General features: G+C 47.0%; 1 protein-coding gene across 3 annotated transcripts in view; it reads right to left on the reverse strand.

Moving 5' to 3' along the window:
- LPCAT4 (lysophosphatidylcholine acyltransferase 4) overlaps positions 1 to 23,305 on the reverse strand; it is a 30,597-nt gene that overhangs the window by 3,488 nt on the left and 3,804 nt on the right. The window contains exons 2-11 of one of the 3 annotated variants that reach the window (XM_033169821.1): positions 6,169 to 6,311; positions 5,827 to 6,047; positions 5,031 to 5,143; positions 4,872 to 4,932; positions 3,914 to 3,972; positions 3,413 to 3,447; positions 3,224 to 3,278; positions 2,473 to 2,555; positions 1,453 to 1,578; positions 662 to 803 (exon numbers count right to left, since the gene is read on the reverse strand). In XM_033169821.1, coding sequence (XP_033025712.1) covers positions 662 to 803; positions 1,453 to 1,578; positions 2,473 to 2,555; positions 3,224 to 3,278; positions 3,413 to 3,447; positions 3,914 to 3,972; positions 4,872 to 4,932; positions 5,031 to 5,143; positions 5,827 to 6,047; positions 6,169 to 6,311 — 1,038 coding nt within the window. The remainder of the gene's footprint in view (positions 1 to 661; positions 804 to 1,452; positions 1,579 to 2,472; positions 2,556 to 3,223; positions 3,279 to 3,412; positions 3,448 to 3,913; positions 3,973 to 4,871; positions 4,933 to 5,030; positions 5,144 to 5,826; positions 6,048 to 6,168; positions 6,312 to 23,305) is intronic. The other 2 variants (XM_033169822.1, XM_033169823.1) reach the window with 2 other exon arrangements.

The following is a 23,305-nucleotide window of genomic DNA, read 5'->3' on the forward strand; positions in this document are numbered from 1 at the left end:
TACAATGGTTAGAGCATCGGACTAGGACTAGGACCTGGGTTCAAATCCCCACTTGGCCGTGAAGCTGACGCTGGGCCAGTCATGGCCTCTTAGCCTAACCTATCTCACAGGGCTGTTGTGGGGATTATATACGGAGGCGGAGAACCGCTTTGATCTCCATGGGGGGAAAGCGGGATATAAATGCAATGAATAAAACGCATCATAGAATCATAGAGTTGGAAGAGACCTCAAGGGCCATCCAGTCCAACCCCCTGCCAAGCAGGAAACACCATCAAAGCATTCCTGACAGATGGCTGTCAAGCCTCCGCTTAAAGACCTCCAAAGAAGGAGACTCCACCACACTCCTTGGCAGCAAATTCCACTGCCGAACAGCTCTTACTGTCAGGAAGTTCTTCCTAATGTTTAGGTGGAATCTTCATCATTACTCTTTATTAAATTTCTATGCCGCCCTTCACCCAAAGATCACAGGGTGGCTTACAATATTAAAACACAAAAAAATAAACACCGTAGTAACCAAACAAATAACAATAACCCCAACGCGTTTACTTGATACATTTGGGTACCGCCGTCCTGCCAAAACCCTCAAGGACATTTCACGTTTAAAATGCTGGCTTACGATGGCACAAGCCGCTTCTGTGCTTCCCCCCCTGCTCCCACTTACCTGCTGGAAATAGGTGCAGAGCCCTTCGACATCCTCGGGGCAGGCCAGCCCCAGCCAGTGACCCAGCTCCTTCGGCCCTAGCTGCCCTGATGCACCTGCATGCAAGGAATCCAACTGGCCCTTGACTCCACCTGTCGGGCACCTGCAGGAAGGGGGGGGGACCGATAAGGAAAGCAAGGTTTTCACATTTACCATAACAAGTACCCTTCTTTTGGATTTCCCCACATGCTTCACTCTTTCATGGATGATGAGGGGGCATGTCCGCCCATCACGAGAGGAGACTGAAGGGAAACTTAGCTGCCATCAGAAAATGGCAACATGGCATCCTGGGCACTACTGCTACTTCGACCATCATGCTGTGGCTGGGACCTTCTCATGCACTTTTGAACTAGTGGCTTTCTCCTGCCAGTGACGTACGCCCCTTGCTCCGTGCCAGAACACCTGCTTTGCACCTAGAAGGTCGCTGGTTCAATTCCCAGCATCTGCAGACAGGGCTGGGAGAGACTGGGGAGCTGCTGCCAGTCAGTGTAAACAACACTGAGATAGATGGACCAAGGGTCTGATATGAGGCATCTTCCTTTGCTTCCTGTGTGTTCCCAGCCCCACCGTTCCTCTTTTGTGTTGTTTTTTTTTTAGAGAACAGACTCATCTAGCCCAGTGTTCTTTGGCTCAGAGTGGCTTCCCGGGATCTCAAGCCAAGATCCGTCCCAGCCCCTGCTTCCTGATCCTTCTGACTGGAGATGCTTGGGGCTGAACCTGCAACCTTCCTGCAGACAAATGTGGCCTCTCACCTGGCCTTCCGGAGTGCTTTGCCCAACTCCCAGATGCGTGGTTCCAGGGCCACTCTCAAGCGCCCCACGACGGTGACTGGAAGGTTGCCCACAAACTCGCAGTCTGTAGCCGGGATTCCCAGGGCTCTGGCCAAAAAAAGGGAGAAGGGGCAAGAGGCAAAGGAAAGGAGGGGGGGGGAAAGGTCTAAGCAGCAAATTGAGGCCTCGCCTGATAAGGGGAGGGATTTCCCGTCAGCTTGCTGCAGTCAGACTTCCTGCCCACAAACATCCTGATCATCTCCCCCAGATATGAACCACCGGCGACCTGAACCAGCTGCCTAAGGTCGATGTGTGGGTTTTTTCTTGCTTAGAAGAAAAGCCTCTCTCTTTCTCTTTATTTTACCTGCTGCTGCTTCTTGTTCTGACTACAGCTACCACGTTCCCCATTTCCCTCAGGTTTAAATGCTCACAGTCCCTGCGGCTGCTTCTGACACCTTTCAAGCAGCAGAAGTTTCCACACACTGTGAAATCTTGTAATCTTTTAACATTGTTATTCTTTGGTTATCGTTTGTTTTTTATTCAATGTTCTTTTTTTCTTTTGTATAGATGTAATAAAGTAAATAAAATTTAAAAAAAGAAAAAAAGAAAAAGTGGAATGGAGGACTTTTGATCGTGACCGTGTGGGGCTGTAGTAGGGGGGTGGGGGAGAGTGCCCTTGATTTGGGGCCTGGGTCCAGCTTTTTCACCCCATCTCTTCCACACTGCCACTGCCTCTCCTCCTCACTTCTGGCCCTCTTAGGTCGTATCCGTGCCATACACAGAAAGCACATCGCTTCCCCTCAAAGATTCCTGGCAACTGTAATTCCAAAGATTTCTGGGAACTGTTAAGGGTGCTAGGAATTGTTGAAGGGTCAACTTCACTTCCCAGTATTCTTTGAGGGGAAGCAAGGACTTTAAACAGAATTCCGCCCCATGATGCCCAGCCTACCAAAGTCCCTCACTCCCCCAACCTACGAAGACCCGCTCCCTCTCCATACTTACTTGGCCATCACTTTCTGGACATTATTAGCGTACAGTGTAGGGTTCACAGCCTCCTCAGCGCTGGGCTGATAAACTGGGAGGAACTGAAAATGACAGGAAGAATTATGAGCATGATCTGGGAGAGATGGCTTGCTGTGGGTCTGATATGAGATTAAGAGTTGTGATGGTCCACAAAAAATCCCCTACTTTCTTTCCCCACTCTGCTAGGACTTCCCACTCCCATTTTTCCAGTAGGAGAGAAATTTCAGGGAGCCTTTACCTAGGAGTGAGCTTCACTGAAAAGTGGGCCCTGTTTCTGAGTAAACGTCCTTACGATTGCTCTGCACGTTGCATGCCGCCGCCCCCCCCCCCAACTAAATAATGCATTCTATGCAGTTAAAGTAGTAAAATGAGTTCACCTTTGGCAAATAAGTATTGCATATATTTCAATTCCCCATAAAAGTTCCACCCTGTTTTCCCTAGAGAAAAACAGCAGCAAAACATCCCTCCCTCTCTACGGCTTCAAAATTTCCAGAAATTCCCGTAATTGTGTATGATAAAAGAGTTATGCCATGTGAGTGGTGGAGATGAGGGGTGTTGAAAAAAACTACTCTCTTCAAAAAGTGGAGCGGGTAGCTAACTGAATCTGAATTTATGGATTCTGACTGAATCCTAAAGAGTTTGGGCAATCTGGGACTTTGCAATAGGAAGCGTGGCACAGTAGGGGGCGCTGCAGTGCAAAAAAGGAAAGGAAAAAGAGACATTTCCTTACCTCTACTTCCACTGTTGTGCAGAGCTGAGATGCTGTTAACCAGATGACTTTTAACCTGAAAGGACAAAAATGGAAGGTGACGCTTGGCTCCAAACCGAGCCCCCATCAGCCTACAGAACAAGCACACCCCACCCCACACATCAATGCACACAATGTTCCAGTTTTGATGCCCCCATGTCAATTACTCACACTCCAGGTCCTCTCCATGCCCATGTTGTCGAATCCTATAAAGAAAAGAAGCACTTTTAAAATAATATTTAGGGAGGCTTGTCATGGCATCGGATTCAGGTGCAAAGCTGTACAGATGTGCGGAGGAACTGAAATATAGCCTCTCTTCAGCTGGCTCAACATCAGCACCCTTAGGGACATCAGAAATGGAACGATGCAAAGCCAAAACATGGGGTCTGTCTAGCTTGGCACCAACTGACAGTGGTTCTCCAGGGTTTCAGGCAGGGAATATTCCCTAGCCCTACCTGGAGATGCCAGGGGTGGGAGCTGTTTAATGTTTTATCATGTTTTTAATATTCTGTTGGGAGCCACCCGGAGTGGCTGGGGAAACCCAGCCAGATGGGCAGGGTATAAATAATAAATTTATTATTATTATTATTATTATTATTATTATTATTATTATTATTCCTCAAGCCAATCGGATGCTCTATCTGCCCTTCCCTAATGTTCTTGTAGACTCACCAGAGAGTTTGGGTATCGAATGAGGACCGGCTGGATGGGGACACCAGATATGAAGGCACCTGAGGATTGAGAAAACACACCCTCAAGACTTGCTCTTGTGTCCTTCGTTTCATTTTTTTCATGTCACTTTTAATTTGTGTGCTGCCTTTCCGTATTGCTATATACAAGGCGGTATTTGGCGAGCTGAAGAAACAACAAAATAGATAGCAGAGGCCACACACCTAATAGCAATCTGATCCAATACCGGGAAAAGATATATAATAGAAACATAACTTTAAAATAAACAACTTATATCAAATAAAGCAATATTAAATAATCCATCGGACTATCATAATAAACAGAAAACTTAAATGTCCACAAATAAAAATTTAAGCAGTTTGCACTTAACGATTACAGTCGTACCTTGGATCTCAAACGTCTTGGCTCCCGAACAAATCGGCTCCCGAACGACTGAAACCCGGGAGTGAGCGTTCCGGTTTTCAAACGGTTTTCGCAAGCCGAACGGCCGGCGCGGCTTCCGATTGGCTGCAGGATCTTCCTGCAACCTTTTCAGAAGCTGCGCTTTGGTTTCCGAACGTTTTGGAAGTGGTAACTTCCAAGGTACGACTGTACAATAGAGAATTGCTAAACTATATTCCAGGCTTCCTCAAACCCGGCCCTCCAGATGTTTTGAGACTACAATTCCCATCATCCCTGACCACTGGTCCTGCTAGCTAGGGATCATGGGAGTTGTAGGCCAAAAACACCTGGAGGGCCGAGTTTGAGGAAGCCTGCTATAATCAATGAAAATAACAGCAAGTCATCCTATGGGTGGCTGAAGGTAAACCCAGGCTGTGCCCCCATTTTTGCTGTCCGCCTGCCCAGCGTGAATGAGATGAGTAGTTCCTACCTCAGCTAAAATGCCCTACACCCACTTCTGAGCACAGGTACACCTGCCCAACTCCCCACAGCCTCTCACCTGGTTTAAACTTCAGTAAGGCTTTCTTGTTTGAGCAGGTTCCCTCTGGGTAAAAAAGCACCTGCAAACAAGAGAAGGGGAAATAAAGTGGATTATCTTACTCAGGGACCCAAACCGGAAACTCAGGAAGGCAAACAGCAGCTCCTGTAAAAACCTTACTTGCGGCCATTTCCCTCGGGAAGTTGCCCGTTTCTTCACTTCCTCCACTACCTTCTTGCGAGAAGCCGGGTCGTGACGGGAGACCAGGATGGCCTGGTTAAACCTCAGCAGGGCTGGTGGGGGTGGAAGAGAAGGAAAAATGGGATTCAGAAGAGCGGGGTGGACTTAGGGGCATCCCTGGGTTGTCGCCAGACACCTCAATCCCGGTAACGTGCCTAAGGCTTTCCCTAAATCGGAACAAAATAGAAAATTCTTTCCAGTAGCACCTTAGAGACCAACTGAGTTTAGAGACCAACACAAAAGCTCATACCAAGAACAAACTCAGTTGGTCTCTAAGGTGCTACTGGAAAGAATTTTCTATTTTGTTTCGACTATGGCAGACCAACACGGCTACCCAGCTGTAACCTAAATCTGAAATCGCTGTCACCCCACATAATTGATCACATGACACAGCACACATACACCATTTGAATGGCAACTTGGGGGCAGGCGGCCTCCTCAAATATTTTATTGGGGGGGTGGGCAAAGGGACCTCAGTCACTAGGAGTTTGCTCCAATGACTCTCAGCATCCTTAACAAACTACAGTTCCCAGAATTCTTTGCGGGGGAAGTCGTGGCTATCGACAATGGCATAGTACAGCTTCAAATGTTGAGTTCAGATGGGGTCCTCCTTTCAAAGGCATCGCTCCGAGAGGGCCGCAGAGCAACCTCTTCCCGCCTATGGTTTCCTGCTTGCAAGGCCGCCCCGTTCCCTTCCCTCCCCACGGCCCTGGTCTGTTGTGCTGGAGTCGCTCACCTCCAATGACGGGCACGTGGAGATTCTCGGTGCGAGAGACCACCTTAGGGAGGTCGCAGGGCAGAAGGATGATCGGGTCAAAGAAGGTCGAGTGAGGGGCCGCCACCAGGATGGGAGCTTCCAGCCGCGAAGCCCTTTGACCCCGGACCCGTATCCTCATGAAGCCCAGCAAGAAGAACATCAGGCGGCTCAGGAAGTAGACAGAACCGTGAGAAACTGTGCTGAAAAGGGGGGGGGAGAAATGGGGAGGCGGGAAACAAAAGGAAGGGGCATTAGGAGAGCCGAGCACAGCAGGGTCCAAAGGGTCAGGCGACCCACGGAGCGGGGCCCGTCACTACTTACTTTCTCCAACCGGAGAAGGGCTCCTGGAGGGTCTCTTCCGGTAATCCCACCACCTGGAGCAGGGCAAAGGGCCAGATGAGGAACAGGACCACGAAGGCCAGAGCGACACGGATCGGGGCCAGCACAGCTCCCAGCACATAGAACTGCAAAGAGGCAAAGTCAGAGGGAGGCACACGCCGTAAGGAGGCAGCCCAGGTCAAGTCCCTTGTGTCGGGCTGTTTTTAGGAGAATATAAGAAAACCGTAAGACCGGAGGGAGTACCAAGAGGTCCTAAAGACCAGCCTCAGGTCAGCCTCTCTCCCTGCATGAGGAACCTGCCTCAGGGATAGCCAAGTCTGGGAGAAAGATTGGGTGGGCGTGGGGGGTGTATGTAATATTAATATGTTTATTAAAATCTCCAGATCTAAAATTGTAAAATGGAATAATTATGGGGGAAGGAGCCTTCCCTTTCTTTGCTCTGCTGCTTGTTGATTATGTACACGAAAAGGATGAAAATACACAACATTGTGAAATACACTTGAAAAAGTAAACAGAAGAAAAAAGGAATTAGAAACTGTAAAACCCTCTGGGATGCAGAGGGTGCTGAAAGCAAACTGCAGGAGAAACCCTCAAAAAGACTTCTGAATTTATTTTACTCAAGAATTTCAATGCCGCGTTTTGAAACAGTATATAAACCAGGAAATAGGCAACATCAGCAGCAGTCTCTATCATGTGCTTGTAGTATTTGGTCACAGGAGCCCGTGCGGCTTCATCTTCAAAACTATGTTTTTTGTTAATACAACTATTTAGGTTAGCTAACCTGAGTTTAAATTACACTGAATTTTTTGGGAGGACTCTCCCCCTACTGCTCGTTATTCTTTTGATTTAATCTTGATAACTTTCTAATTTCCCTCTGAGGAAACTGATGGAGTATCCAGTGAAACGAGGGAGAGCCGGCAGCTCGTTAGGGTTTCAGTTTTGAGGGTTTTCATTTGAATAATATATATAATATATTATTTGAATATATTATATTTATAATATATAATATTATATTATAATATTATTATAATATATTCAAATAATATATATTTGAATAATATATATAATATATATTTGAATAATATATATAATAATATATATATAATAATATATATATAATATATGTCTAAGTTCACCAGGTTGTTGGGGGACCTTCACCCCATTTTTCAGTTAAGTTTGAGTTATTTCTTTATTATACTATTATACCTGTCCCTCGTTTTAGGGATTTAGTCACGGCTGAGTATTTGATACTTTTTTTCCTTGGTGTTTTGAAACAAGGCATTTCCCCAAGAGGGCTCTCAGTTATTGTTGTTGTTATTATTATTATTGTTATTATTATTATTATTAAGAATCATTTCCACACCGCTTAATATTTTGAAAATCTGTTTAAATACAACATAAAACAAGGCAACTGTATAGTAACACTGAGATACCAAAAAGGAAAAAGGAAAACAGCATTATAACAACAGGAATTCATTAACAACAGAGTCAAATCTTGCAAGTCCAGGGAAAGCCTGGGCGGAAAAGAGACATCTTTACAAGACAGCTGAAGTACGGTAACTGGTGAAAAAGCTGAACCATGAGCCCAGGATCAGTCGACATGTGAAGCCAAACCATGGCTTAGACCAGTGGAGGGAGAAACAAATTGGCTGCAATCTCCTCTCCTGGAACCAGCCAGCTCACACTAAACTATGGTTTGGCTTTGCATTACACACAACTCGGGCCTTACAATGGCAAGTGGCTGACCCAGCTAGCTGATACCAGAGGAGCTCACAGCCAAGGGGCAGGCAGGCAGGTTCAAACCAGTGCCAGTGTTGGTGGGCAGCTGCCAGGGCACTTGGCCCCTAGCAGCCACCCAAGGGCGCTGGGTGCTGCCGCCAGCCCAGTTCAAGCATCTGACCTCTCGTTAACAAAACCATCCTTGTTTCAATTTGCGAGCCCTCTGCGCTCAGCGTGTCATAGGAAATTATTTCTAATAATATCTCGTGCTCCGACTTCCAGGCAGGCTCGGCGGTTGGCATCGAGTTAGGCTAATCACGTGTACTCTGCAGGGACCACCAGCCCCGATTTGCACGGATTACAGCCCCGGCAAAACGGTGGCATCTGCCAGGGCACATGCTAGATTTATTCACTGTCCTGATGGTGAGCCATACTGCCAGCCCGGCTTTTTTTCATCCGCCCCTTTGGAACTCGGTAATGACTGGATTTCAATCCTTCCTCCTCTTTGGCCTGATTCCATGGTTGCTGACAAAAGGACAATCCACAGAGCCTCATGAAAACTGTCTGTCTGAGAGAGCGATTCCGCATTTTGCGCCCAGAGAAGATGAATTCTGGAATCCGGTCTTAGTTGTTCAATTTAAGAAGAGTTTCCAGGATATTTGCTTAGCATAAAAATGTATTCTGCATCTGCTTTCTTAACCCGCCCTCCCGCTGCCAGCTTGTGAGACAGAGCTCAGCCACATACTCCAAAGTGTTTTTCTGAAGTCTTAAGGTCTGGAGACTTACTTCTGTTTAACAAAACAGCAACAAAACTTGAAGCAGAGATTCCCAAGACGTTGAATTTGTTATGCACAACAACAAATTCCACACTTCCGGGGCACAATCATGGAACTAATGATTTGTGTGTTGGTGTGTGTGTGTGTGTGTGTGTGTGTGTTTCTGAGAGAGAGAGAGAGAGAGAGAGAGAGAGAGAGAGAGAGAGAGAGAGAGAGAGTGTCTGTAGAGTCCCTAGTGATTGTTGTAATGCTATAAAGTAACACTGCAAAACTAGATTTAGAATTTCTGCAAGAACTCCAGACTTCAGTGCAGGGTGGAATGTTTAGCTAATTAATTGGCTAGATGAAAACCCTTTCAATTAACTCTGATAAAAGCATTCTTGATTAAAAGGGCAACACATTTTTTAATATAATTGTTTCTAATAAAAGAACTTTAAAAATATGTAGGTGGCAGGCTCCATCACTGCAAAGGCAACCCCCCTCCCCCCAAAAAATCCTATTTCACACAGGATGGCATGCATCTTCTAAGATGGCTCCCACTGTGACACATACATACATCCTTTATTTAAAAAGTGGGGGGAAACGAAATGCTTATTCCATTCATATGTTAATGTAAACAAATTTAACTGATTTAGCGTGCAGTCCTATATGTGTTTACTTTGAAGTATATTTGATTGTGCCTAATAGGTCTTAAATCCTGTGATCCTCTGCAAACTTACTAGGAAGTGAACTCCCATGTGGAGCTTACTTTTGAGTAGGAAACGTAGGCTCACTCTAGAATTTACTGGTAAGGCAACCATCCCATGCACATTTATTTGAACCCAATAGGACTTGGGGCCCCTCTAAACTGGTGCTTTTAAAGTAGACCTAGTCTGCAACATGTCATTGGCACAACAGCATACCCCACACATGTCCCGGGCAAACCAAAACATACTGTTTTCCCCCGCAACAGTCAGTTTAGGAGCTGTGCTCTCGCACAATTTCGGGATGCAATCTCATTCCCCCCCCCAAAAAAAATGATTTTCCAGGGCTGCAATTTTGTGCAGCACCCCTAACTGTGTGTTTTGGGGGCACTGTGCCCAGAAAAAGTGCTTTTATCGGGGCCGCAATCCCACACAAGCGTGCAGCCCCGGAAGATAGCACCCCTATTTTTCTGTGTGCCGTGTTGGACGATATGCAATAGTAGTGAATTAGGGGTGGATTTATACTGGAGGGTCCACACAGTGTTCCCTGTTGTTTCTTGTAGAGCATGGGTAGGCAGACTAAGGCCCGGGGGCCAGATCCAGACAATCGCCTTCTAAATCCGGCCTGCGGACGGTCCGGGAACCAGCGTGTTTTTACATGAGTAGAATGCGTCCTTTTATTTAAAATGCATCTCTGGGTTATTTGTGGGGCATAGGAATTCGTTCATTCACCCCCCAAAAAAATATAGTCTGGCCCCCCACAAGGTCTGAGGGACAGTGGACCGGCCCCCTGCTCAAAAAGTTTGCTGACCCCTGGCCTAGAGGATCACTCTTGCGGCGCTACTGCGCAACAAAAGCGGCACAAAAATAAAAATAAACTGGAGCATTTGTGGTATGAAAAGTTACAGGAATTCAGCAGGGAGTTCTGGGGACATGCACTGACTAGAAGCAAAGCGTCACGTCCTCCCTGAAACCTCTGCAGAACCAAATGCTATTGAAAGCAGGGTCACTCTGATACTATCGTGAGCACAAATAATCATGAATGCAGAACGGAAAGAATGTCTGGAGGGAGCCCTTGCTTCTGGAATGCATTGCTGACAACCATCATCATCATAATAAATAAAATATACAGTACATATAGTTTTAGCTCCATGCACTTATACAGAGACACTCTTTGTTTTCATGGCAGTTGTCCCTTGTTCCCTGAAAACACATGGCTAGCAGGCAGGACGAGCAACCAGGAAAAGGAGCAACTGTGTTTTTCTGCATTGCACTTAAGATGGCTATGTCATTATCTTAGGCAATCTGTGCTTTCCGGGGATCCAAGACAAGACATATACTTACAAGGCAAAGCCAAAGTAGCATCCAGTTTCCGTGCCCCCACAGAGACTAAATTGGCTGGATTTTCTCCGTACAAACCCCACTCAGTACAGACACAGAGCATGAACCGAGTGACCAGGCACACGTGAAAAGTTCTGGCACAAATGCACCCAAGCCCCACAACAGCCAAATGGTATAAAGCTTGTGAAGAATGAAACAGAAAGGAAGAGGGCAAATGCAAAAGGCAGGATGTTGCTTGAAAACAAGAAGAACCTTTCCGTTCAAGTCTGTCTCTCCCGATATATCTACTGACAAAGACACAATTGCTAACTGCAGGAATGGTGTCGCGTCGAGCTTTGGCCCTGAGGCTGCAGTTCTCCGCACCACTAACCTGAGGGTAAGCCCCCCCTGAACGCAGTGGGATCCAGCCCTCACTCAGCACATGATGCAGCAGAGCAGAATGATAGAACGGACTGCACCACTGAAACTGCAGCTGACAGGTTACATTTTTAAATGCTTCCCTGAGCTGCTCACAGACTCCCCGTAAGCAGAAAACCCGCACAGGACAGAACTAGCGTTTTTCTCTCTTCAGCTTGCAGGGAATTGTTGCTGAGGAGGTTAGCACTGGGGGAGGGGGGATGTTTAAACTCAGTTCTCCACCTGAAGGCCAAAGGGGTACAGTTCACTCTATAACCTTGAAACTTTACCACAGAACTTTCCAAACTTTTTTTGTGTGTGTTGGTGACACACTTTTTAGACAACAAAACCAAAACACCAAACCGGCTTGCAAATATAAAGGACATTTTTACTTAGTTAAGCAAAATAAAGTGCAACATGCATATCAAAGCCTGGAGATACAGTGATACCCCGGGTTACGAAAGCGATCTGTTCCGGGTCGCGGTACGTAACGCAGGCATGCGTATCATGAACGCATGGGGGGGACACAAAAAAACCCAGAAGCAGCACAATTTGAGCGCTTCTGCGCATGCACGAAGTGCGCGTAATTCTTCTGTGCATTCGGGGGTTGCGCACAGGTCGTGCGAACTCTGGAAACACTTCCGGGTTGTGGGCATTCGCAACTCGAACGTCCGCAACACCGGGGGGGGGGGTACATAACCCGGGGTTCCACTGTACTTAAAACATACAGTCAACTAGTGGCACAACTCTGCCAATACTGTGTATAACTACCGTATTTTTCGCTCCATAGGGCGCACTGGACCATAGGGCGCACCTCGTTTTTAGAGGAGGAAACAAGATAAAAAATATTTTTTTCTGGTTTTCCTCCTCTAAAAGCCCTGTTTTTTTGAGGATCAGCTAAAAGTTTTGCAGCTTTTTTTTGCAAAGGGGGAAAAGCAAAGCTCCTTTTGCAAAGGGGGAAAAGCAAAGAGGAAAAGCCCCATTTTTATGGGGTTCAACTCACATTTCTGCAGCTTCTAAAGGAAAGGGAGCCTTTTCTACAGTTTCCAGACAGATAATCTAATCAGCCAGTCACATGTTGCTGGGGAAAACAACCTCCCTCTGCAGCACATTCAACAATGGAGGCCTGGGCAAGAGGGCGGGGCTGAAAGGGAGCCCGGACTCTTATCTCTCTCCCGATCTCTTGCTGATCAAGGTCCTTTCAACACCCCCTTTTCTCTTTGTAAAATAAAAAGCATGACCCTCTTTTGGCCCCTGGGCAATTCAGCTCCAGGGACCACCATTCGCTCCATAAGACGCACAGATATTTCCCCTTACTTTTTAGGAGGGAAAAAGTGCATCTTATGGAGCAAAAAATACGGTAAGTAAAATTGTCCTTTATATTTGCACTTTGGTTTGCTTAGCTAAGTAAAATTGTCCTTTATATTTGCAAGCCGGTTTGGTGCTTTGGTTTTGTTGTATCGTTGACGTTGTAACACCGGATACTTTTTTGTACACTTTTTAAAGACACACATCATTTTGCAATACAGCAATTCAGTTTTACTAGCAAACCGGAGCTTAAACGAACCCCTTTCCAACTCCAGGAGGAGCACAGGGAGCCTTCGCACGACACACCTGCCCACTGCAGCTGAAACACTAACATGTCGTGACACACAGTTTGGAAAGCTCTGCTTTACCACCTCATTCTGCCAGGACGAAGGGTGGGAAAACACCAAAACATTTAGGGCGAATTGGGCACTGACACACTGCAGGACTAGTTTTCATTTAGCAGTAATGCTGAAGTAACACTATGTACGTTGCTCAGTGAACTGCCGTTTTGGGATTAATGGCGTGCACTATTAAGTATAAATCAAAAGTGAAAACATGGAAGTGGGCCCCAGTTGCAACTTGGGAGTCAGAGGTGGGTCTAGGTCTGGAACAGTTGAAGAAAGCCAGTGTAGTGCGGTGGTTAGAGTGGCAGACTAGGACCTGGGAGACCCGGATTCAAATCTCCACTCAGCCATGAAGCTCACTGGTTGACTTCTGTTCACCCTAACCTACCTCACTTAGTTGGTCTCTAAGGTGCGACTGGAAGGAATTTTATTTTATTTTGTTTCAACTACCTCATAGGGTTGTTGTGGGAATTAAATGAGGAAGAGGAAGGACCATTTATGCCACTGTGAGCTCTTTGGAGAAAAAGATGGGGTAGAAATGCAATGGAACCATAGAATCGCTGAGTTGGAAAGGACCCCGAGGGTCTTTGAGCTCAACCCCTTGCAATGCAGGAGACTTTTGCCCAACATGGGGCTCAAACTCACAATCCTGAGATTAAGACTCTAATGCTCTACTGACTGAGCTATTCCAGCAACAATAAACAGATTACCGGTAACTCCTCTTCACCCCTGGTCATGCTGGTTTTGGGAATTGGGAGTACACTGAGCGGCCCATTTATAGTGCCTTTTGGGTTGGAAAGACCCCTCCCTTTTGGCAAGGACTACTTTATTCAATTCTCTTTTTAAAAAATCAACCAGCTGCAAAGATTACAGTAACCCCCTTATAAGGTAAAGGTAAAGGACCCCTGGACAGTTAAGTCCTGTCAAAGGCGACTACGGGGTTGCGGTGCTCATCTCGCTTTCAGGTCGAGGCAGCCGGCGTTTGTCCACAGACAGCTTTCCGGGTCATGTGGCCAGGATGACTAAACTGCCACAACAGACAACGGACACCGTGATGGAGACCAGAGCGCACGGAAACGCCGTTTACCTTCCCGCCACAGTGGTACCTATTTATCTACTTCCACCGGCGTTCTTTCAAGCTACAAGGTTGACAGAATCTGGGACAGAGCAATGGGAGCTCACTCTGTCAAGGGGATTCGAACCTTCTGATCGGCAAGCCCAAGAGGCTCCGTGGTTTAGACCACAGCGCCACCTGCGTCCCTTTTAACCTCCTGATAACAGGACCTCGGGGAGGGTTTGTAATGGAACATGAAATAGCTTCCCTGTGGAGTCTATATTATTTTAGAATTGCCTTTTCCTTTCCCTATTACGATAATCAGCGAGAGGGCGGGGAAACCCAAAAATCAAAATAAATAAATAAAGGAGCAGCCTTAATTTGTGAGTCTTCAAATTAAAATGTGCCCATTCATTAACCAGCATAGGCTGGCCAGCCCACTATTAAAAGAATCAGGCTAATATTGTGTGATCACACCGGCGGCTGTTCTCACAAACCAGCCTCAGGAGGAAACAACCCTGCTCCGTGTCCCAGTGGCCATTGCTCTGGAATTCCTGGCTTGCAGAGAAGCTGGTCCCACTCTGGACTCCCCTCTCGGGCCTCTCTGGACATAAATACCCCAAAGAACTTGTGCTGCACTGACCGCTAGTAACCTTTCCCCTGGGAAAGGCCTGCACTGTTTACGGGAAGGAGGGAAGAAGGAGCCTGCAAGGGCTGAAGGATGGGAAGGGGGAAATGAGGGGAAGCTTGGAGGGGGCAACGGGAAGGCATGCGGGAGAAGCAGGTGTGGAATGGCACCAGGGCTTCTTCAGGATAGCGGGCAAAACTGCAGCAGCAAATCTGGCAGGAGACAGGTGTGTTTGTGTGTGTGGAAGAGGAGGAGCTCGGTAAAATCTACAACGTGTGTTCAATGGAAGAGCAATCTTTGGAAAGGAGCAGGTGGCAAATAAGCATTCAGCAAGGCAGAAACAGCACGGGCGGAGGATAAATTAAGCCATGCTTTTCCAAATGTCAGACAACACGCAGAAATCGTTATTTAATAAAAGGAGAGGAACGCTTAACCCCCCCCCCCAAAAAGGGTTTACTTTTAGAGCATGAAAAGGAAGAATTTGCCGTTCTCAGTGGAGCCGTGCTTCTGTATGCGTCCTGAGTGAGGCCCCCTGAATGGGTAGAGATGAATTGTGTTTTTTATTGTCTTTTATATACCGTGGTACCTCGGGTTACAGACTCCGCTAACCCAGAAATAGTACCTCAGTTTAAGAACTTTACCTCAGCATGAGAACAGAAATCGCGCGGCGGCAGGCTCCATTAGCTAAAGTGGTACCTCAGGTTAAGAACAGTTTCAGGTTAAAGAACGGACCTCCAGAACTAATTAAGTTCTTAACCCGAGAACCAGAGACACCACTGTATTGCATTTTGTTGAATTCCACAGAATTCAGATTTCAATGCAACAAAATAAATAAAAGAATCAATCAAAAATCAGCATGTCTATTAAATGCAATAGGTGCGCTCTCTCTCCTGCCTTCAGCCACGAATCCACAGACACTCCTCAGACCACCTGAAGGAAGCTTGCGGGACACAGAAACGCCTGTTCAAATGTGCACCACTCTTTCATAGTCCCGTATATGGACAGAAAGGCATCAGGAATGACCTTGATTTGAGATGGATTTCTAAACCAGAGCTCTCCAAACCGCCTGAAAACATTGGCATGCACAGCTTCTCCCCGGTGGTAAATAAGGTATCATTTCATTTCTTCCGGCACTGAACAGATCCCAAAGAAGGATTTTTTTTTAAAGGCAGCAGTAAACTGTGAATGTGGGTAGGGACAATGACTCAGGGATCCCGTTTCTTTTTGGATTGCAGAGAGGTCAAGAAGGGGAGGGAGAATAGGATGTGAGTCAAGCAGGTTTAAGCTACTACATTCCTTTGTTCTGAAGTGGTTTTCTTTTCCCTCCACCCTACATGTGCAAGGCAGGAATGGGAAACAAGAAGAGAACTGGGCATTTTCTCTCTCCTTCATAATGCTAGAATGAACATTCAGCATTGACTTCCATGGCAGGCCCGCTGAACTTCCAGCATCTACTGAAAACTTTTTGAGAAATCCCGTTCATTAATTCATTCATTTGACTTATTAGTTGCTTGTAACCCGAAGGCAACTAAGAAGATAAAGCAAAAAGCAAAAAGACATACAGTACATAATATCTTGGGGGGGTGGGAGTGTGTGTGTGTGGGAATCATATAACACATTAATGTTTCATATAACATAACATCAATTTAGGCCACGGGTGGCGCTGTGGGTTAAACCACTGTGCTGCTTGGGCTTGCCGATCAAAAGGTTGGCGGTTCAAATCCCCGCGACGGGGTGAGCTCCTGTTATTCGGTCCCTGCTCCTGCCAACCAAGCAGTTCAAAAGCACACCAGTGCAAGTAGATAAATAGGTACTGCTCTGGCAGGAAGGTAAATAGCGTTTCCGTGCGCTGCCCTGGTTTCGCCAGAAGCGGCTTAGTCATGCTGGCCACGTGACCAGGGAAAAACTGTCTGCGGACAAACGCCGGCTCCCTCGGCCTTTAAAGCGAGATGAGCGCCACAACCCCAGAGTCGTTCGCGACTGGACTTAATTGTCAGGGGTCCCTTTACCTTTTAACATCAATTTAAAATGAAAACTCCATACTCAAATAATAAACAAAGCAATAATCACACCCATTAATTAAGAAATAAACAAAAGCAAACGAAACCTCAATACCCACCCACCCCCAGTCCAGGGGCATGTTAAACCAAATTATGATTTTATAGATTTGACAGGTTTTTATTTGCATTGTATGGCACTCCCTGTATGCTGCTGAGAGATGGTTGTGTATACCTGTATAAATTGTCTAAATAAACCAACCAATCAAAAACCATCCAATGAAACTCACTAGCGGGAGCTCTGAGACAGAAGAAAGGACATATTTCCCAACACATCACAGAGTTCATAGATGGAACTCACTGCCACAAGATGAGAGAAGCAAGCAATGGCAAAACCTCCCTCAGGCCTTAGCAAGAGTCCAGGCAGCTAGGCAGTAAACAGGTAGGAGCAGTTGCATTTCTGTCTATGGGCCAAGGGCAGATGCATAGTCAAAACCACGCATGGGCCAAGATCGAAGGCAGCAGGAGCACAGGCGATGTTCTCATACCAGAGACTATGAGTCCCTTTGGACTGTTACTATTTTGTGGGAGGGATTCAAATGCAAACTGAAAATTTAGGTCAAAGTAATGAAAGTGGGTTAAAGGGCCCTGTCGCCTTAGCGCAACAAATTCACTTTTTGAAAAAAATGAACCAGACTCTGTGGTGTTTGGAAAGTGACAGCGAAATGCATGGAAAAGTGTGTGTGGGGGGTCCATGAATGACGAAAGGGAATAGCACCCCACAAGCAAATGAGGACAACCCAGAACCAGTGTTCTCTGTTGTATAACCGCCCTGCAAACTAATCAGCAAAGAGGGAATATAATCTAACCTCCGTGTCAACTTTGAGTGAGCAAACCAGGAGGAATGCTCACCTGGACGAGCTGTAAACATGCATTCACAGCCCAATCCTATGTACGTCTGCTGAGATGCAAGACCGATGGGACTTATTCCAGGTAAGTGAAAATAAGAATCACAACCTAAACCCCAGTTCCCCATTTTGGACGTAAGAGGAAACTGTAGGAGGATCATCCTGCCACCACAGAGGAGGTGCTCAACAATCAGAGCCATCTCACCCATAGGGGCTAGTGGCGCGGCGCGCCAGGGCGCCGGGCCCCCCAGGGGCACCCCCGCGAGCCTGCCAGCATACCGGGCGCCCCCCTCCCCAACCCGCACCCGCCCCCACGGGCGGCCTGGCGGCCGGGCGCTTGCGCGCCGACAGCACAGCCTCTGCCGCCCATGCCACTCCCGGGCGGGCTGCGAGCTGGCCACCCTCGCATCCCGTCCCGGGAGCACTGGAAGGGCGTGCAGAGCCCCGCGCTGCTCCATCGCCACGCCCCTTATCCCCCGCTCGCCCGCCACCAGGGAGAAGGCTGAAGGCAGGAGGAGGCGATCGGTGGCGGCGAGCCGGGCGTGCAGTGAGCAGCCCTCCCTCCCTCTGTCCGCCCCTCTGCGGCTGGTGTGCGCTTGGGAGGCAGGCGTGATCCCCGGCGGCCGCCCCTTCTCTCAGCGCCGCAATTGGTCGTCGGGGCGCTTCTGCCGCTGCGCAAGACTGGAGTAGGGCGTGGGGCAGCCGGGAAGTCCTGGGCTAGGCACGACGATCCCCAGCAGCCGCCGCTCCTTTGAGCGCTTCTCCAGCCTGCCGCTGCGCAGGACTGGAGTAGGGCGCGGGGCGGGAGAAGGAATACGAGGGGTCCCGAGCGGGCGCTGTTTGTCAAAGGATGGGGGGGGCGTGGGGGCGCCGGAGAGATCCCTGCACCACAGCGCAGGATAGGCTTAAGACGGCCCTGTCAACAATGGCTTAGCAAGCTAAGAAATGCATGTCCAAATCAGGCCACTGGGCCAAAGGGTGCGATAATGAGTCATGGGGGGAAATGGCTTGGATCCTAAGAGACATTAAATTAAATAAGTTTCCCCTCCCTTCCAGCCCACTATAGGGCTGGGCCCTCCTGAACAATGTGGCATGGGGATTGCTGCTTAGGGAGAAATTGCTCCAAAATCAGGCTTGGGTGGTAAAATAATTTAAGGAAGTTCAAGGAAGGAAAATTCCCTGCCTCCACTGACCCTGCCCCGCCCCATAGACCCTAATCCCCACCCCACCCAATTCATTTTTAAAATTAGTTTTACATAAAAGTTGTGCACAACAAACGTAACTATTCCAAAATTTTAAAAAGGGTTCTTTTGAACCTTCAGACCTCTTTCCTTCCCTCTGTGGGTTCCATGTCTAAATTTTATTCCTGCATCTTTTACTGTAACTATCTATTATATGATCATAGTATCCAAAATTCATGTTACTTTACAAGTGTCATTGTATTCCTGCCAATTATTTCAACTGTTTACAGTGGTCTCTCAAATAAATTAAAAGGTTATTCCAGTCTTTTAAGAATACTTGGTCTTCCGGGTTTCTGATCTTTCCCCGAACCCACTCAATTCAGGAGCTCCCCAGACCCTCCCAAATGGCTTTTCAGGGCTGCAGGAATAATAGACTTACCATATTTTTCGCTCCATAGGGCGCACCTCGTTTTTAGAGGAGGAAACAAGGGAAAAAATATTTTTCTGGTTTTCCTCCTCTAAAAGCCCTGTTTTTTTGAGGATCAGCTAAAAGTTTTACAGCTTTTTTTGCAAAGGGAAAAGCCCTGGGTTTTTTTTGTTTTTTTTGAGGATCAGCTAAAAGTTTTGCAGCTTTTTTTTACAAAGCACTGTTTTTCTGAGGATCAGCTAAAAGTTTTGCAGCTTTTTCTGCAAAGGGAAAAGCCCTGGTTTTTTTTGAGGATCAGATAAAAGTTTTGCAGCTTTTTTGCAAAGGGAGAAAAGCAAATCTCCTTTTGCAAAGGGGAAAAAGCAAAGAGGAAAAGCCCCATTTATATGGGGTTTAACTCACATTTCTGCAGCTTCTGAAGGAAAGGGAGCCATTTTTACAGTTTCCAGACAGATAGTCTAATCAGCCAGTCACATGTTGCTGGGGAAACAAACAACCTCCCTCTGCAGCACATTCAACAATGGAGGGCAGGGCTGAAAGGGAGCCGGGACTCTTATCTCTCTTCCGATCTCTTGCTGATCAGCGGCTGAGCCGGTACTTTCAACACCCCTTTTTCTCTTTGTAAAATAAAAAGCACTATCTGCTTTTGGCCCCTGGGCAATTGGGCTCCAGGGACCACCATTCACTCCATAAGACACACAGATATTTCCCCTTAATTTTTAGGAGGAAAAAGTGCGTCTTATGGAGCAAAAAATACGGTAGAATTGCAGGGTTGGAAGGGACCCCAAGGATCAACTAGTCATCTAGTCCTGCAATGCAGGAATCTCAGCTAAAGCACCCATGACAGATGGCCATCCAACCTCTTCTTCAAAGCCACCAAAGAAGGAAAATCCACAAGCTCCAGAGGGAGACAGTTCTGCTGTCGAACAGCTCTTACTGTTAGAAAGAAGATGTACAGTAAAATGACTTTTCCTCCCTGAACTCCTTTAACTAACCACCCACACCATTTAAGGCGCATTTATTAACAGCCACGGCTTCTCTCAAGCAATCCTGGGAACTATAGTATGCACCCACAAAGCCGCACTTCCCGGTGCCCCCTAACAAACTACAGTTCCCAGGGTTCGTTTGTGGGAAGCCATGTGCTTTAATTACATAGTGTGGGTGTGAGCACACTGCCCAGGCTTGAGATCAAGCACTCTAAATAGGGCAGGAACTGATCACATAGGGCTTTGTTATCATGGGTTTGATACTGGGGACTCACAAATCATTGCACCTTCCGGCAATGGGAGATATTTCCTGCCCGGGCGGCACTTGCATGCTCCCGTTTTTTAAAAAAAATGTCCTTCAACCAGAATCCTGCAATTTGCTCAGTTCTCAAATTGTGAATATTCACTCTCTGTTAAGTAAACAAGGATGTCTCCTTTATGTTTTCTGAAAGCATAAAACAAGCCGCTCTCCCCTTGATTCTGGGCCCTTTGTCTCGAAACAGACAAAAGATACAGGGGATTTTTTTGATGGTTTAGCTACTCTGCATTTTGGTTTACATAGCAAGAGTGTGACTCAATATGGGAGGAATGAAAGAGGAAGTCTGCTCTCTGTCAATGCACTTTCTCCTTGCAATTGCACCTGCATATTTAACTGTCAATGGGTTTTAGGGATTAGATTAACCAATCAATATGCATCTTTTTTATATATAAAAAAATTCAGGATATATATGGATTACCGTTGGAAAACTTGATTTAAGCTGGCTTCTCCCTCATTTAGTGATTTGAATCATGATCTAAATCGCCGATTTAATTCAGTCCTGTCCCCCCCGCTACCCTTCAGTGCTGAGCAGCGTCCACAGGAAGGCCTAACAGATTGAGGATTTAGAACGAAACAGGACCTTCCAGGTCACACAATAAATGGCTTCCAGGCAGATCGGCATCCCAGCAGCTGTTCATTTTAGAAATTAAATCAAAACTCCCAGGATGAAGCAGGCGAGAAGTGAAGGCCAGAAGGAGAGACTGGCTGGATCAGGCCGAGGATCCAGTCCAGCATCCTCTTCCAACAGTGGGGTGGACCCACATCTTTGCATATTTAGTGTCAACCCGCTGAAATTAAATGAAGCTTTCTTTCAACCACTGGTGTATCTAGCTCAGTACTGTCTACACTGGCTGGTAGCAGCTGGCCAGGATTTTAGACAGCGCTCTCCCTCAGCCAGGGATGCCACGGATCGAACCTGGGAACGTAGTAATACAAAGCAGATTCTCCGCCACTGAGCCATGGTCCTCGTCATGCCATGGTACTGCACCTATAGTCGGAGAGGGCAACTGATTTCAATGGGTCTACTCTGAACACAACTAAATCTGGATCCAAACCAGTGACTCCCAGTCAGGACATGGAAGGCAATGATTCCCATCCTGTTGTTTGTCTCCCCTGGAATAGGTATTCGGAGGTAGACTGCTTTCGAACATGAAGTCTCCATTTAGCCATCCTGGCTAGCAGCTTTTGGTTGACCAACCCTCCTCAACAAATTTGCATCCTCCCCTTTTGAGGCGGTTCCAGAACAGCAGGGTGTCCCACAAAAACAATTCAGGTGTTGTGCAAGGTGTCTGTCCCAATTCTGCTGCCCATTAACTTTGTTGGGTGTGACTCTTAGTTCTAGTATTTTGAAAGAGGAAGGGAAAAACCCTAGGGCCACGTGACCTGCATGAGTCTGCTGTCAGGTGCTAGCTGCTGATGGGCAGTGCCAAGGCTTCTCCTGCTCTCACTTCTTGAAGGATCTTAAATCCAGACTCGGACCAGATTGCTCTTCAGCGTGAGACCTATTGCAAAGAGAGCAGCCTGCCCCAAACCTGGTGCCCTCCAGGTATTGATCTACTGCAGCTCCTACCATCCCTGTTCACCGGCCACGTTAGCTGGGGCTGATGGGAGTTGGAAATCCCACAACTTCCGGTAGGTGTTAGCTGGGGAAGGCTGAGCTAGAGGAAGGCTCTCTGAAAACCAGGCCACTCTATCTCTCTTAGAAATCTTAACATTGCCATTTCCCTTCCCCTGAGTCATTTTTTTTTCAAATGCAAAAGCCCCAATGCTTTACCCTTTCTGTATGGAACAATGTGCTCACTCTCTGTCTGTCTGTCTTTCTGTCCATCTCTCCCCCACCCAGCTTTGATAATTTCTGTCCCCTTGTTCCAGCAGTGTTCCAAATGTGGCTGGCTTGTATAAACGCATTACAGTACCGCCTGTTTTATTTTCAGATCTTTTTCTCTAATAATCCCCGAGCAGGGAATTTGCCCTTTTCGCTGCTGAGTTCATTGCCCGATCTCCATGACCCCAAAATCACTTTCTTAGAGGGTTGCTCAGACCCCACCAATGTGCAGTTATGAAGTTGGGAAGGTGGTTTCCCGCCCCATATGCACTAATGGGGTCTGATCTGGTTGAGATTAGCCATGAACTACAGTGTGCATTCCTTACACACCTGCCATTTCAGTTATGTTTCCATTGCGGAGGAGGAGAGAGAATTTTGGACTCTATATTCCATCAAATTCCACCTCAAAAATTCCACTTTTCCCATGAAGCTTTTCTCACACCCTCCTAATCCTCATACCCAACTGTAATTTAAGCCAAATAACTGGGAACTGAAATAATGCCACATTGTCCCTCCATTTCCGGTCCCTTCTTCGGCTGTTTTCTGTCTGCCGCACCTCACATCAGCCTTCCCCAACTTGCCCCCACTCAAAACGTTTGGGACTACAATTCCTATCAGACCCTGAGCAGCATGTCTAATGGTCAAGGTTGTGGGGTCCAAAAACAGTAGTTTCCAGCATGTTCAGGCCAAAGACCCCGATTTAACCCAAACATGCATTTGGGAACCAATTTCTCCTTTTTTGGAGCTCACCTTAAATCAGGCCTTGAGCTGACCCCAGTAGTGGGTCCCAACCAGTGTTAGAAATTCAGATATATAAGCTAGGTGCCAAATGGCTCCTTAAACCAGGATTACGGCCGCCAACATGGATTGCCCAGTTGCTATTTTTGTGCCAGACTGTTCAAAGGTTGTATTTTTCAATGCGACTTTTTGGTTTCTGAAATTCATTTTGATGGCGCAGATAAAATATAACAGATAGAATTCTACAGGATGCGTTGCTAGTGTCCGGAAACAGCCAAGACCCAAGGATCTCAGATCGTGGAGATGTCAGAAGACACCCTGGCCGACCGGGGCATCCTTCACTTGGTCTCAAGTGGCCAATAGCCGGGTGCAAAATGCACCTGTCAAATTTCGAAAGCTGGTTCCAACACGACAGCTGAAGACCAATGGTCCAAAACATCTAGCTAGAAATGGCAGCTCTGCATTGCTGGCCTTAGGGCAGGGATCTGC

Source organism: Lacerta agilis, chromosome 14 (genome assembly GCF_009819535.1).
Source record: "Lacerta agilis isolate rLacAgi1 chromosome 14, rLacAgi1.pri, whole genome shotgun sequence".
NCBI classification, from domain to species: domain Eukaryota; kingdom Metazoa; phylum Chordata; class Lepidosauria; order Squamata; family Lacertidae; genus Lacerta; species Lacerta agilis.